This window comes from Molothrus aeneus, chromosome 11 (genome assembly GCF_037042795.1).
Source record: "Molothrus aeneus isolate 106 chromosome 11, BPBGC_Maene_1.0, whole genome shotgun sequence".
Taxonomy (NCBI): Eukaryota; Metazoa; Chordata; class Aves; order Passeriformes; family Icteridae; genus Molothrus; species Molothrus aeneus.
In genome coordinates, this window is record NC_089656.1 from 14,330,594 (window position 1) to 14,344,915 (window position 14,322).

At 59.0% G+C, this 14,322-nt stretch overlaps 1 protein-coding gene across 4 annotated transcripts in view; it reads right to left on the minus strand.

Annotated features, from left to right (window-relative positions):
• The window catches only part of RIPOR1 (RHO family interacting cell polarization regulator 1), a 30,560-nt gene continuing 16,238 nt past the window's right edge, over positions 1-14,322 (minus strand). For 3 of the 4 annotated variants that reach the window (XM_066557273.1, XM_066557269.1, XM_066557271.1), the window contains exons 2-22: positions 11,437-11,563; positions 9,582-9,731; positions 9,191-9,269; positions 8,859-8,882; positions 8,337-8,390; positions 8,103-8,255; positions 7,951-8,014; positions 7,825-7,868; positions 7,487-7,612; positions 7,049-7,197; positions 6,735-6,864; positions 4,823-5,635; positions 4,390-4,529; positions 3,906-4,080; positions 3,616-3,751; positions 3,285-3,446; positions 2,989-3,147; positions 2,449-2,645; positions 2,259-2,342; positions 1,972-2,062; positions 1-970 (exon numbers count right to left, since the gene is read on the minus strand). In XM_066557273.1, the coding sequence (XP_066413370.1) occupies positions 873-970; positions 1,972-2,062; positions 2,259-2,342; positions 2,449-2,645; positions 2,989-3,147; positions 3,285-3,446; positions 3,616-3,751; positions 3,906-4,080; positions 4,390-4,529; positions 4,823-5,635; positions 6,735-6,864; positions 7,049-7,197; positions 7,487-7,612; positions 7,825-7,868; positions 7,951-8,014; positions 8,103-8,255; positions 8,337-8,390; positions 8,859-8,882; positions 9,191-9,269; positions 9,582-9,731; positions 11,437-11,537 (3,129 nt within the window). In that variant the 5' untranslated portion in view covers positions 11,538-11,563 and the 3' untranslated portion in view covers positions 1-872. Of the gene's footprint in view, positions 971-1,688; positions 1,753-1,971; positions 2,063-2,258; positions 2,343-2,448; positions 2,646-2,988; positions 3,148-3,284; positions 3,447-3,615; positions 3,752-3,905; positions 4,081-4,389; positions 4,530-4,822; positions 5,636-6,734; positions 6,865-7,048; positions 7,198-7,486; positions 7,613-7,824; positions 7,869-7,950; positions 8,015-8,102; positions 8,256-8,336; positions 8,391-8,858; positions 8,883-9,190; positions 9,270-9,581; positions 9,732-11,436; positions 11,564-14,322 lie in introns of all 4 variants that reach the window. The other variant, XM_066557270.1, reaches the window with a different exon arrangement.

The following is a 14,322-nucleotide window of genomic DNA, read 5'->3' on the forward strand; positions in this document are numbered from 1 at the left end:
CTCTTTAAAGGTTTTTATTTCTGCTTTAAAATCAAAATTAGTCATTCTCTGTAATTACATTATATATAGATTTATAGAGACAATATAGAAAAGAATTTTTTGCTTTTGTTTTTCTGCAAAAATCTGTAAATAAAAAATAAAATAAAACAAAACAAACAAACAAAAAAAAGGTGGCAGCTTCTGTCCATCCTGTCTGTCTATCCCTCTATCGTTCCTCCTGCCCCTGCCCTCCACAGCACTTTCCAACAGGCCAGGAAAGGCTCTGGGCTGAGGCCACATCTCACTACACTCCCTACAGCCACAAGCCAGGGAGGGACAGGAGCACGTGGAGCTGGAAAGAAGAAACGCCAGCAGAATATATTAATATCTTATATTTAATTTTATTTAAGTCCTGGGGACTCCAGGTGGCAGAGGGCAGCAGTCCCCATGGCCCTGGCAGCTCCTGGAAAGAAACAGCAAGGTTTCCAAAGTGCAGGTCCTTCCGGGACAGGGCGCGTGCCCTCGAGCAAGAGGAAGGCAAGAGGAGGCAGAGCAATCCTGTACCTCTCCCACCACCCCAGTCCAGGCAGCTGTAGTGGACGAGGGGGGCAGGAAGGGTGGACTCCCTGGGTACTTTAAATAGCGATCAGAGGGAGGGATGTGCAGCGAGCCCCCTGCCCAGTGGTGTGGAGGTGGCACCCATGGGGCCGGTGGCCAGGGACAGGGAAGCTGTGCTCCGTAAGGCAGAGTGCGGCCATGGCGAGCTGCCGGCAGGCGGGGTAATACTGTGGTGTGCTGCCGGGAGCGGAGCTGCCGGGTCCCCAGTCCGTGCAAGCCCGGGTGGCCCAGCAGTGCCTTTGCCCTCAGGGCTGGCAGGTGGGTGTGCGTGGGTCTCAGAAAGCTGTACTGGCCATGCTGGCTGGTGCAAAGATCCGCGGGAGGCTATCCAGGGTCTCCTCCAGTCGCCGGTGAGCTGATTTACCGTCTTCCCCTGCAAGTACATGCCACGGTCAGTGATACAAACTGCAGAAGTTCTGTCCCCTGCTAATCCTTGGCCACCTACCCTGGCCTTTCCAGGGAAACATGCCTAATACCTGGTAGAGCTGAGCCTGCGTGCTATGGCCACAGCATGGAAACCTCTCTTGTTCTCTATAGCACACCCCTGGGCAGGTCCCAGCTGGGATCTGGATCAAAAAGTCCCCAGAGCTCCCGATTCAGAAGTTGCAAATCCCGTTCTCAGCTGCCCACGTGGGACACGGTTAACCTGTGTTTCAGCTGCAGGACTGTTGGCTTGTGGAGAGCCTCACTTGGGGCCAAGGTACCAGTGCTCAGGGCTGTGCCAGCTCTGGTGGCTCCAACAGCTGTGCACATCTGCATGCACTGGCATGGGAGTCATAAGGGCTCCCCAAGAACTCCCAGGCACACATAGGGATGCACACATCCATGCTACAGGCTCACTCTGAGCTCTGCCTGCAAATCTGCCCGCAGCGGCCATCCCCAGCAAGAGATGGTGACATGGACAATCTGCTGGGACATAGGACACAAGGCATCTACATGTGTCAGGGTGCCAGTGGGATGTGCACTATCAACAACCAAGACACACAGACTCCAAAATGTGACACAGCTGACAGGCTCTAAGACAGAGACATTCGTGAGCAAAGCAGCCGGAGCAGGGACAAGGGATACAAGGACAGCTCACGTGTCCCAACCTGTGCAGCAGCTGCCACGATCTGGAGGCCTAGAAACACACTCAGATGGTTCTCTCAGGGCCATCTAGCAAATGATAAATAACAACCAGGCTTAGCGCTGTGGCTACAGGATGCCTGGCCTTCACTGCCAGCTTGTTCTTGCCTGGCAGAGCTCGGGGCATAATGAACCAGAGTGCATGGGGTAGCCATGGAGTCCCATCTCCCGTGGGCACTGCTGGCACCAGGAGATGCCACCTGGGATGCTGTGGGTGGGGAGCAAGCAGAGAAGCATCAGGACACTCACCGCACAGCATCAGGCTCTGCTTGGCTGCCTCCCGCACAGGCTCTTTGTCGGTTTGGCACAGGTAAACCAGCTGCTCAATGCTCTCCTTGGCCTGCAGGAGAAGGGACAAGGAAATGAGTTTTGGCTGTCAAGGCTGGAGCAGGAACACAGCCAGATGGGGAAGGTAGCAGAGGGCGCTGCAGCCCCATGGTGCAGAAAAGGCCCTCATCCTCTTTCTTTTCCTCCTCATTGTGTTTCCTCTTCCCCTGGAACATCCAGCTCTGCTGCCTCCTCCCCACATCCCTCACCTTCAAACAGCCCAGCGCCGCACACCCTGCCACACGTGTCTGCACCTCCTCATCCTCCAGCTGCTCCAGGAAACACACGAGGGCCTGGGGGAGATGGGGGAGTCAGTGCCACCATCTGTAGCAGAGCAGGGGCAGCACCCTGGGGGCTGTGGCACCAGCCCACGTCATCCCTGGCTTGCCCAGCACGTACCCGTTGGCGGAAGCGGGGGTTTTCTGCCAGGCTGCGGAGCTGGGCTGACACGGCGCTCACCACCTTGCTGTTGCCCTCCACGAGGAGCAGGCTCAGAGCCTTCAGTCCCTCCTTCTTCAGGCGGCCCTCGGGCATGCGCTTCAGGGCACGCAGCACCACGTCCTGGTCGTCCGAGTTGAGATTCTGTGCCAGCAGTGCTGCAGGAAGCCATCCAAGGTGTGGGGAGTCACACAGCACTACCCCCACACCCTGCCACCCATCCCCAGGCACCTTGGATCCATGCTGGCAGAGTGGGCCCCACACAAGGTGCCAATGCATGGAATTGCTCCCCAAGACACTGGGGGACCTACAGCAAGGATATCAAAAGGCATCATGGTCCTGGGCTGCACTGTAGATCAGACTGACTTGCCCACCCCAAGGATGGCTGAGCCTCTTGGTGTTGCCCCAGAATGGTCATGGCACTGCTGCAGGGTGATCAATCACTATGGTGATACTCTAGCACCCCATCCCAGGACTTAAGGAGAGCAGGAGGACACCCACCTTCCTCTGCCAGCTCCATCATGTAGGTGTCAAGCACCAGGGCACCGAGTGACTCAAAGTGGCTCCAGTACTGGAAGATGGTGATCTGCTCACTCTGAGCACTGCCGGGCCGCCGGGGCAGCCGCCGATTCAGCACGTCCTCCACCAGTTTCACACACACTGTGGGAAAGAATCAGGATCACAATGTGCAGTAGCCATGGTCACTCCTCTGTGGAGCTCCTGGCACCCATATCCTCCCACTCATGGTCACTGAGCGAGGCTGGCAACTCCCTGAACACCGCTGGGCACCCACTCACCAGTATCAGCCAAACCAGAGTGCTGCTCACTGATGGCAGCTGCATACTGGGCACTGAGCACCTGCAGGAACCGCTCCACAGGGCAGGTGTAGATGTTGGGCACTTCCACACAGAGGTCCCAAAGGGGCAGCACGCCCTCCTTCCGTGTTGAGAACTGCACCACTGTGGGGACAGGCACTGTCAGACCTCCCCAAGGCCATGGCAACAGGCAGGTGACTCCTGCACTCTGTCTGGCATGGTCCATCGCTGCCCAGCCATGCCCACAAGAGGACACAGGCTTCACACAGCCTCCAGGATGGCAGAGAGGGTCCCCTCAGCTGTGTTTCTTTACCATCAGCAGCCGAGGTGGCTGTTCCTGCGCGCTCCTCTGTCAGCTGGCACACGATCTCCAGCACCTGGGACTCCCGCAGCAGCCTGTCCAGGGCATACATCTCCTGGCACCGCAGGGGACCGAAGGTGCCCAGCTTCTGCAAGGCACAGCCAAACCAGGGACTTCAGGGACAGAGCTCACTGCCCACATCACAGACTCCAGGCTGCAGCAAGACCCCGTTCAAGGGGATACATACAGCCACAGCCCACCACAGGGTGTCCCCTGCTGCCATATCCCACCCTGGTCCTCACCAGCAGCAGACGGTTGCAGTTGTTGAGGTGAAGCACCAGAGCCTTATCCAGGAACTCATTGCCAGTGCTCATGGGGTCAGTGCTGGCCTCAGAACCACTGCACATTCCGGTGTCATCTGCCCCCATCTCGCCAGCGCTGGGGGCTCTGGTGCTGCGCAGGGGTCTGCCAGCCCTCCTGCAAGCCAGGGAGAGATCAAGGCAGTGGATCAGCACAGGACACCTGGACCTGGCCCTTCCCCCCCCACAGGGCAGAGGACAAGTCCCAAGGGCACAAGGACTGCTTCCAGCCCACCCCTTATGGAAAGCTACAGGGTGACATTATGCTACCAGAAGGACCAGGTACTGCTGGTTCTTGACCTAGACCTTCCCTAAGCTGTGATGAACAGATCTAAATATGGTTGGGCCCCCTTGAACATCCCCCATTCCAACTTCCCCAATGCCATCTCCTGCCCTGTGCCCCATGCCATGAGCCCCACTCATGCACCTCTCATCTTGGAGAGGCTCCTCCTCAGAGCCTTCTGAGTCCTCCATGTCCGAGGTGTTGAGGAAGCTGAAGCTCTCCAGTGCATGCTCCACTGTCAGGCTGATGCTGGAGGCCCGGCTGAGGAAGATGCCTTGCTTTTGCTGTGGAGGAAGGCATGGTGGAGTTGGATCCTGGCTCACCAGCCAAGACAGCCCTGCCACCCGCATTACTGGGCTATGCCATCATGGATGGCCCCATCCCCATCACGCAGGGGAACTGCCAGCAGGGTTGGCCCCATCCCTATCAGCCCTGGGCACTGCCAGCAGGGATGGTATTGTCTCCATTGCCTCTGAGCACTCCCACCATGGCTGGCCCTGTCCCCATCATCTCCAGGCACTGCCAGCCAGGATGACCCTGCCACCCTCACCCCGTGACACCCCTGGGAGCCCCTCACCAGCAGCATCTCCTCCAGACGTTTGAGCTCCCGTTCGAGGGGCTGCAGCTCTGGGAACTGTCCCCGATAGTCATCCAGAGCTGAGCCCAGGAGGCCAATTGCCTCCTCCAGACCTGAATCCACCATCTTCCCCCGTGGCACCTCAGGGATGCTGGTGGGCAGTGGTGGGGTTGGGATGGGCCTCTCTTTTGCCGAGGTTTGTGCCAGTGCTGTGGGGATCCCAGTGCCATAGTCACTCTGTGCTGGCGCCTGGCTCTGCACTGGCTCTGCGCTGCCAGCTTCCTCCTCGCAGGAGGTGGCCCATGCCACGGAGGCACGAGGCTTGGCCTCAGTGGCCCTGTCCTGCCCTGCCACAGCAGCTGCCACTGCAGCACCAGGCAGAGGGTGTGCATCTTGCTTGCCCATCCCTGCATCCTCCGTGCTTGGTGCAGGCTCCCAAGGACTCTCCACAGTCTTGACCTCCATTGTGGCATCCACACTGGCCTCGCTGATGTGGCTCAGAGTCCGGGAGTAGGGCACATGCCCGTTGGCCACTGTGTCCTTCTTACGGCTGCTCGACTCCTCTGGCTGGCTCCCAGCAGAGGGGACGCTGCTGCCACTGGCCCCAAGCACGGCATCAGCCTCCTCTGGTTGCTGGGAGAAGGAGATCTCGATGGCAGGGGCGGAGGCCTGCACCTCAGGCTGCACGATGGGCTTGTGTGTGGCATGGCGGGCACTGCTGGACAGCTGGGGACTGGAGGAGTCATCTGAGGACTCCGAGGAGATGGACCAGGCTGTGCCGTTCTCCAGCTCCTCTTGGCGCCGCAGCATATTCTGGAGAGGGGGAGAATGGTGTCAGCTGAGACCCTGCTCCTGCTGCCCCATCTCCTCCAGCTGTCTGTGCATCAAGCAGGGGCAGGATCAATCTGAGCTGGAGGGCACTGAGGCTGCCATGGCTCTGCTGACACAGCAGGATGGTCAGCAAACACCTGGCAGCTTCCAGCTCTGGATCCCACCCAGTGCCAGCAGGCAATCCAGCTCCCCATGAACAGCCTCATATGTCCTGGAGCCTTGGGGCGCCGGCATTCCCTCAGCACAGTGGGATGCAACATGTGGAGCCAAGGACACCAACCACCATGGCTGCAAGGACAGCAACAGCTCCAGCACCAGCTGGTGGGGACAGCACTGGCCACCACCAATTTTGTGGTTCACCATCACTGAACTGATGCCAAGCTAATTCCACGTTAGTCACACCAGCACCATGACAGCATCACACCAGTGCCACACCAGCACTGTCACACCATTACCATTTCACCAGCACCATCACCAGTACCACACCAATGCCACCAGCACGGGGACATGGAGAAGCTGTCTACTCACTAGAGCCCAACTCTTGCACAGGGGTGAACCCAGGCTCCCCTAGCTTGGGAACCAGCTCTGTAGGACCAGCCAGACCCAGCCTGGCAGAATCAGGCCTTTGGGCATCAGCGAGGGATAGTGAGTAGGAGACAAGGACCGGCTACAGCTACAGCAGGATGGCCACAGCGCTGGGCTAAGCTACTGGCCTGCTCCAGCCCCGCACTTACGCGGCCCTGCTGCGGCCATCTCCCGAGCTCGGCCGAGGAGACATCGCCGCAGGAGCAGCTCTGAGACAGCTTCTCGAAGAGTGTCTCCCGAAAGATGTCCAGCAAGGACCAACCACGCTTGTCAGCTGCCCGCTCTGGGCTCTTGGGCAGAGAGAAGAGGAGCTGTGAATGTGGGAGGGAAGAGCAGGTGCCGGTACTGGGGAGTCCTGGTGGGATGGCTGGAGAGGAAGGAGCTGCCTACCCATCCCTGAGCTGTGCCACCCTCTCAGACGTTGCCTAGGCACATCCCTGTGTGGACCCCTCCACTGGCCATGTCTCCTGAGCAGCCCTGCCTGGTGCACACTTACATAGAATGCCTGTTCCCGCAGGGACGGCGTGTCAGGCGGACTCTGGTTGTAGGTGGAGAACCTCTTGTTCACTGTGGAAGCCTTGTTGACAGTGCTGGCTGCCGAGGGCTGGTCGTCCTTGTCGAAGGGGCTGGGGAGGACAGCAGGAAGGTGAGGGGTATGTCCCAAGACACCAGGACCCCCTCCAAACCAGATCTGGTTTTCTATAATTACAGCTCGGTTTTGGGATGGGAGACAGACTGGGGTGGGTCATCTCTTGCTGGGCATCCCCTGCACTGCCATCTGCCACCAGCAATGCCTGCTGAGGTACTCACTTCCAGGTCACCTCCAGGCTGAGTTTGAGGGTGCCCAGGTCGTTGATATCCACAGCCACTACCTGGGGCAGAGCTGCAAAGAGGTCCTTGGTCTCACAGGACACATTGCCCACCACAACATGGTTGGCCAGGCTCTTTAGCTCTGTCACCTGGAGAAGGAGGAGAGGAAGGAGAGGAGGAAGTGAAACCATAGGCCAGTGAGGGTGATGTTTAGGTGAGGTGCTGGAAGTAAGCCCTGGGAAGTGGTGGAATCACCATCCCCGAAAATGTTAAAAAAACATGTGGATGTGGCACTTGAGGACACAGTTTAATGGTGGGATTGTGTTAACTAGGTTAACAGTTGGACTTGATGATCACAGAGGTCTTTTCTGACCTAAATGACTCTATGATGCAGGGGATAGCTGGCCCACCCCATCCCTGTCCTTTTATGCACTATACCTTGATGGAGAGGAACTCAGTGACGAGGGGCAAGAAAACCATTTCCTCGCTGTCCCACACCTGCTTGCTGTTCACCTCAATGCGCCCTCGCAGCTTCCACCGCTGCCGTCCATACTTCATGAAGATCTGGGGATGCAGAGGTATGGGTATGGGGGAGACATGACCCCAGAGTGATGGGTGCTCTCTGTATGTCCCTAGGCATGGCCATGGACTCATGCCACCCACCACCACCACTCTGCAACACACCCTCCACGCCAGCACCCACCTACACCCCTCAGACACCCCAAGGACACCAGGGCAGAGGAAGAGCAGAACCCAACCCATATGGTCCCACCAACCTCATACTGGTCACCAGCACAAAGCCGGGCAAAGCCTGCCAATCCTGCAAGAGAAGGCAGAGGGGCATCAGCAGGCAGCAGGCAGGCAGGCAGGTAGCGGGACAGGGATGGAGCAGGACAGGGTACCTTTCATCCGGATGTGGAACTCGCCCAGCTGGCTCTCCAGCTCATTCTCCAACAGACACATATTCTGGGAACAGACAGGCGGATGGACAGGACCTATGAGCAGCCAGCCATGGGCTCAGCACCCTGCCAGCCCAGCCAGCCAGCTGCCTCACCTCTGTGTACTCCTTGTAGCCCTTGCTGGCCTCGGCCAGGCTCTCGCGTGCCTCCCGGCTGCCCGGCGAGCCGGTGCTATAAGCCTTGACCATGTTGTGGGCTCCATCACGGAGCCGCCGCTGGATGCAGTAAGCCTCATACAGCTCATCTATCTGCAAGGACAGGCCCGAGCTGCAGTGACAGGCACAGGGCTGGGGACAGCACAGCCACCCCAGTACTGCCCCAGGTCTCACCTTGCTGGCATGAAACTCCAGGCGACGCAGGAAGCGCTCGATTGACTTCACTTGCTGGAAAAGCAGAGGAGATGGTGTGAGCGGCAGCACAGGCCCTCCATGGAGGAGCCACAGGTCACAATGTGGCCTCTGCAAGCCCTGCACTGAGGCTGGGGTCCTGCCTGGGAGCTGCAGGGTGGCAGCCAGTGGGAAGCACCCATGCTACAGCCTCCTCCAGACTCTCGTGCACCAGAAGGTCCTCCAGGAGCCAAGCCAGGCTCCAGGCTGCTTTTTTTCCCAGCCTGGGAGTTAACCCATGCCCTGCACTCACTAACAACAGCTTCTGTTTGCCTGAAAGGGGTTACAAGATCATCTCTGCTTCATCCCCTGCCCACCTGGGCCACCCTGCCTGCAGAGCCCCAGACCCTCTCCTTCCCAGGGGACAAGGCAGTAGGGCAGTGCTAGCAGAGCGGGGCTGGCAGTAGCACATCCCAGGCACAAGGAAGGGGAATACAAGGGGAATGAGACACTGATCCCGCTTACCTTATCCAGATCGTAGAGAAAGCCCTGGAGGAAAGATGAGAGGGATAAGATGTAGCACAAAGCCAGCTCTGCCCACCCAAAGAAGACCCAGCACGTGGCACCCACCACCCATAGCACGGCAGTGGGACATGCAGCACCCAGCCAGGGCTGGAGAGTGCATGACAGAGGGATGGGAGCCCCAACACCAGAGCCTGAGCTGGCCCCTACAACCCCACAGAAACAGGCTCAGCCCCAGGCACAGATGGACCATGAGTTGTCCCAGCTGTGCCGACAACCTCAGCTGTTTACCCAAAGCACCACTCCCCATAAGGCTCTTCCCAAGCAGCACTTACCAGGCGTGAATTCCTCTTGGACTCACGGATCTGCGTGCTGAGCTTCTCCAGTTCCAGCTGGTGCACCTCCAGGTAGGCTCTGGGGGCAACCACACCATGGGGGTCAGGTTGGGATGCTGTGTCCAGGGCTCCTGCTCCCCACAGCCCACACCAGCCCAGCACACGTGTCAGCACATCCCCACTCTCTGTTCCAGCACACAGGTGTGGGAACCCATATATGCCTCTACATGGGATGTGGGACCCCACACAATCTGGGACACCAAGGCAAAGTGCCCAAGAGACCTGGCATGTCCCTGCCTGGTAGAAGCAGAGAGCTGCCAACCCCAAGCCATATCACAGGCTGTCCCCATGCCCCTCAGGAGCTCTCAGCCTCCACCCACCCAGCACTTACGTCAGGCCCTTCTTGAGAGCTTCGTACACCTCGTCCAGGCGGTTGGGCTGAGGCACCTTGGGTGGTGGGGATTTGTGGGACATTGAGAACATCCTACTGACCCTGGAGCCAGTCTTGCGGGAGACAGTGGGGGTGAAAGGTGAGAGATTCCTGGGGAGAGAGGCTGGGATCAGCACACAGCACCAGGGTCCTTCTGGGTGCTCCAGCCAGCCAGGCACCTGTCTCTAGAAAAGGGTGATGTCTGGCATGAAGTGTCACTGGGCCAGGTCCACCAGGTCCCTGGTGCCAGCTGGGGAGAGACAAGGCAAAGGAAGATGGCACCACCTGAAATGAAACTGAATTCCTGGAGGGTCCATGAGGACATCTCCAGCCCTGGCTGCCCTCTAAAGGGGGCATGCTTGGCTCCATCCCAGCACCCAGATTGCCAGGGGCATAGAGGGTGAAATATGCCACCCTGTGCTTCCAGGGTCAGGCAAGGGTCCCAATCCATCATGGGAGCATCCTGGGGACCAGCAGCCCTGTCACCTCATCACCCAGCACACCCACATGGGGCAGGGACATGCTCACTGATGCTGTGCCTCTCCAGATGTCACCAAACCTGCTGGATGGAGCTGCCTCCCCCAGCCGACCCGCAGGATGCCGACCCAGCGCTGGGACCTGAACACCACCCTTCCTGCCTTGTGCAATGGAGTCACTCCCCAACCCAGCAACGCCTCACTCAGACCTTCCCTTCCTCCTTCCCAAGCATCGTCATGCCACCAGTGCCCAGGAGACACCGTGGGCTCCTCATTTCCCAGCCTGTACCTCCCATCCTGTGCTGCTCTTCACAGAAGTGACCAAAAGACTTCCCCGAATCATGGGTGGGGAAATTAATGTCTTGGTCTCTTCCCAAGAGACGGGTAAGCACCTAATTTCCACCATTCCTTCTCCTTCCCATCCTCCAAGGTCCCTGGAGGCATCTCCCAGCAGCATCTCCCTGGCAACCACTTGGTTGCAGGCATTTAAAAGTCCTCACTCTTCTCTGTCTTTAGGGGCCCCCTCTGGTACCCACAAATCACCAGCGATGTGCTGGTGACCTGGAAAGTGTCACTTGGCCCAGCGGCTGGACAGGACTTGGGGACAGAGTTGAGCAGAGCGGGAGGTCAGAGCACAGGGAGGCTCTGCCTGCTACCCAAGAACTACCTGCAACACGGTAGCCAGGAGCTAGGGATGGTGCAGAGAGGGTTGGTGGGGAAGTGCAGCACATGGGGATGCTCAGCAGAGAGGAGGAGGAAGGGTATGAAGGGACCATAACATCACCAGTGGATGGAGAGGAAGGAGCAGGGAACAGTTGCTCCTCACACTGCAGCTGGCGGGCAGCTGGTAGAACCTTTCAAACGATAGGTTTGAGGTGACCCTGAGGAAACCCTGATTCACACCAGCGCTCAACCCTGAAACTGGCTGCCGCAGGATGTCAAGGCCATCAAGACACTTCAAAGCCACCCCAGCTCTACCTCACCCATTAAACATTATGAGGTGGTCACAGGGAAGGTCTTAGGAGCTGGTTGAAGAATGAGGTGAGCTACATCTGCCCTCTCTCTCATGCTCTTGTGGCAGCAGCCACAGGGCTGCAGGGTCCTCACCCCAGCCGGAGCACAGCATGGCAGAAGATTGGGATGATGGGCTCTGTCTCCTACATGGCCTCAGTGTTCCCCGCAGCCCTCTGTGCCAGAGTCCCTGGCTACCAAAAAGATCCCTGAGGGAGATGATGGGACAGCTGGATGGAAAAGAGCCTCAGGATGCACAGCAGGTCCCACACAGAGCCCCAGCCTGTCCCCATTCCCCGTGGCAGGCAGCATGAGCAGCCATCTCGTACCTGAAGGGCCGGTCGGCCGATGAGTTCACTCCGGCGAAGGACTGGCTCCTATTGATCTTGGTGACGAGGACTCGGCGCTGCGGGCGCACAGACAGTGACATCGTTGAGTGTGACCTGGAGGGCCGCCCTGGGGACAATGACACATCAGGGTCACCAGCAGCAGGGTGAGGACACACATGCAGGCAGGACTGCCACCAGCACTGAGAATAGCACCCACGGACCATGGGTTGGGAGACTTCCCCCTCTCTCAGTCCAAGAACCCTCCTGGTGGCACTGGGACACAGATCCCATGCTGTCCCCAGAGATATTGCCCTGGGTGAAGTGGGGCTCTGGGCACTGAGAGCTCTCAGTGGGCACACCCAGACAGACATGTCCCAGGTTGGCCCTGTGGGAGTTACAGAAAGGGGCTGATGCCTGGTGCCTACCATGGCCCTTCCCAGATACATCCATGGCAAACTACACAGTGCCCAAGCCCAGACACCTCCTCCTGAACCCCACGTTGTCACCCGGGCCACCCTGCTGCAGGGGCAGGAAAGACACAGGGCTGGACTCAGCTGCCCATCCCTTCGCTGACTCCTCACTTGCTTCCGCTCACTCCAGCAGCCAGGAGGGAAACCCAAGGACAACAAAGCACTTTGAAAAGTTCCCAGCTTTGCCAGGAGCTCTGTGTGGGGGAAGAAAAGGCCAAGCCATTCCCTGCCAGACCCTGGAAAGTCTGTGCAGGCCACACGTGTCCAGCCCCAAGGCTGCTGCACCCTGTCCTCTGTTCCTGGCAGCAACAGCGTCAGGAACCTTGAAACCTCTGCCATGAGCTGCCTGTCCCCACCACAGCCGGTGCAATTTATGCCAGCCAGGGAGAGAGCACTTTTCTGAGTTTCAGGGCCTGCACCTGGCTGCCAGTCTGCATCACAGGAACCATCCCTGTAGCCCTGGCCAGGGCTGGGCCTTGGGGAGAGGAGCCCAAAGGACAAAGCAAGAGTAGGGGAGAACAGGGCTCCTGGCCCTGCCACGCCCAGCACTGCCAGCTGTGCACAGGAAGGAGCCCTGCCCACAGGGCAGCCGCTGAGGAGCAGGATGCAGGATGCTCCACTTCATTCTGGCCACCACTGATGGCAGGTCAATCCCCCTGCTCCAGCCAGCCCTGAGCAGAGCTGTGGCAGCTGCTGGGGATGAGCCCACACGGTGCTCAGCATTCACACACCACCAGGGACAGCCAGGCAGGACCCCAGGGATGCCAGCCAGCTTCCCTGGCTGACAGACTGAGCCAGAGCCACCTCCCTCCATCCTAAGGAGCTCACTTTGCCTTTCCAGAGCCACATCCCTCCAACCTAAGGAGCTCACTTTGCCTTTCCTCCTGTCTCCAGCATGGCCGACTGAACAGCGCAGGGACGCAGGCACTGCTGGGGCTTCCACCCCCACCCCATCCCATCCCCACTCCTTCCCCACAGCCAGGAGCCCAGCTCAGCCTGGTCCCACACGGCTCACACCCACTCACTGTGTCCCTCACCACCCCGCACGCCAGGCTGGGGCCAGGGATTTGCAGCACCCAGGATGTGCTGGAGCCATTTGCAGTCAAAGCTAACCACCACCACCACTCACCTCTATCCCAGTGGAGCCAGGAGGCAGCAGGTCCATCTGGTTCCCCCTTGGGACTCGTGTCCCAGCCCACACCACGGAGCCACTCGGCGGGTCCCACGGACACAGCGTTATCTGGGTGCCAGTCCCTCCATTTTCCAGGACAACACTGTCCCAATTAAGCTCATTACCAAGAGCTGTAATCCCTGGCAGGCCGGCTGACCTGCAGGCCTGGGCAGATTACCCTCTGCAGGGCTCTTTAATCTGCTCCCCACTGAGCAAGGAGGGCCTGTGGCACCCGTGCTACAGTGGCTCAGCCACCCACCACCCACAGGACAAGGCTCTCATGTGTGGGGCAGGTCACAGTTAAAGGTGAGGACAGCCCCACCAACCCATCTTTCTCCAGCCCACATTGCCACTTTGGAGCACAGAGGGCCCTCTAAGGAGGGTTTCCCAGGCAGGAGCCCACACTGGGAAAGGATGCTGAGGTTGTCAGAGAGAAAGATGCTGAGAGCATCAAGAGAAGGAGGATGCAGGAGGGGGAGAAGGATGCTGGGTGTGCTGGAGGGGACTGTTGCCCCAGCACAACTCAGAGCAATCTGCAGCCACCTCCACAGGCACCTTGGAGGCTCCAGCAGACACTTGTGCCGTGCTGGGTCCTGCTCCAAAGCACTGGAGGCTCCCTCGCTGGCACAGGGAGCAGTGGCTGCTGACAGGACCACATTCCTGCACTCCAGCCCTGGACCCGGCTCTCCCCCAAACATCCACCACGATGCACCATGGCACCCTGCATCCCCAGATCTGGCACCCTGCAACCAAGATCCTGTGCCAGGACACCAAGCCCCCTCGGGGACAGGGGACACCATACCCCTGCTCTGCAGGAGTGATGCTCCAGGAGCCCCAAGGATGCTCCAGGAGCCCCAAGGATGCTCCAGCCCAGCACCGGCAGCCAGCTGAAGGGCAGCACTCCCTGCATGAGGCAAGGCAGGAACGATGTGGGGTCTCTGTTCCTGGCACTCTCGGGCTTGGATCACAGAGGAGGAAAAATCCCCAGCATAGTGCATTCCTGACATTACCGAGATAAGAGGTACCTGGTACCAGCAGCACAGCCAGCCCCCACAGGGAGCAGAGCCTGGGGCATGCTTGGAAGGGACCACGGGCACCGTATCTCGCCCAGGATGGTGAGCCCCGTGCCAGGCTTACCATGAGGCTGGCACCATCACAGCACCGGCACACTCATGTCCCTGCCATGGGCTAAAGCCCCAAGCACATCCTTTGTCTCTCCTGAGCAGAAAAGTTCCTGCCCCAAAG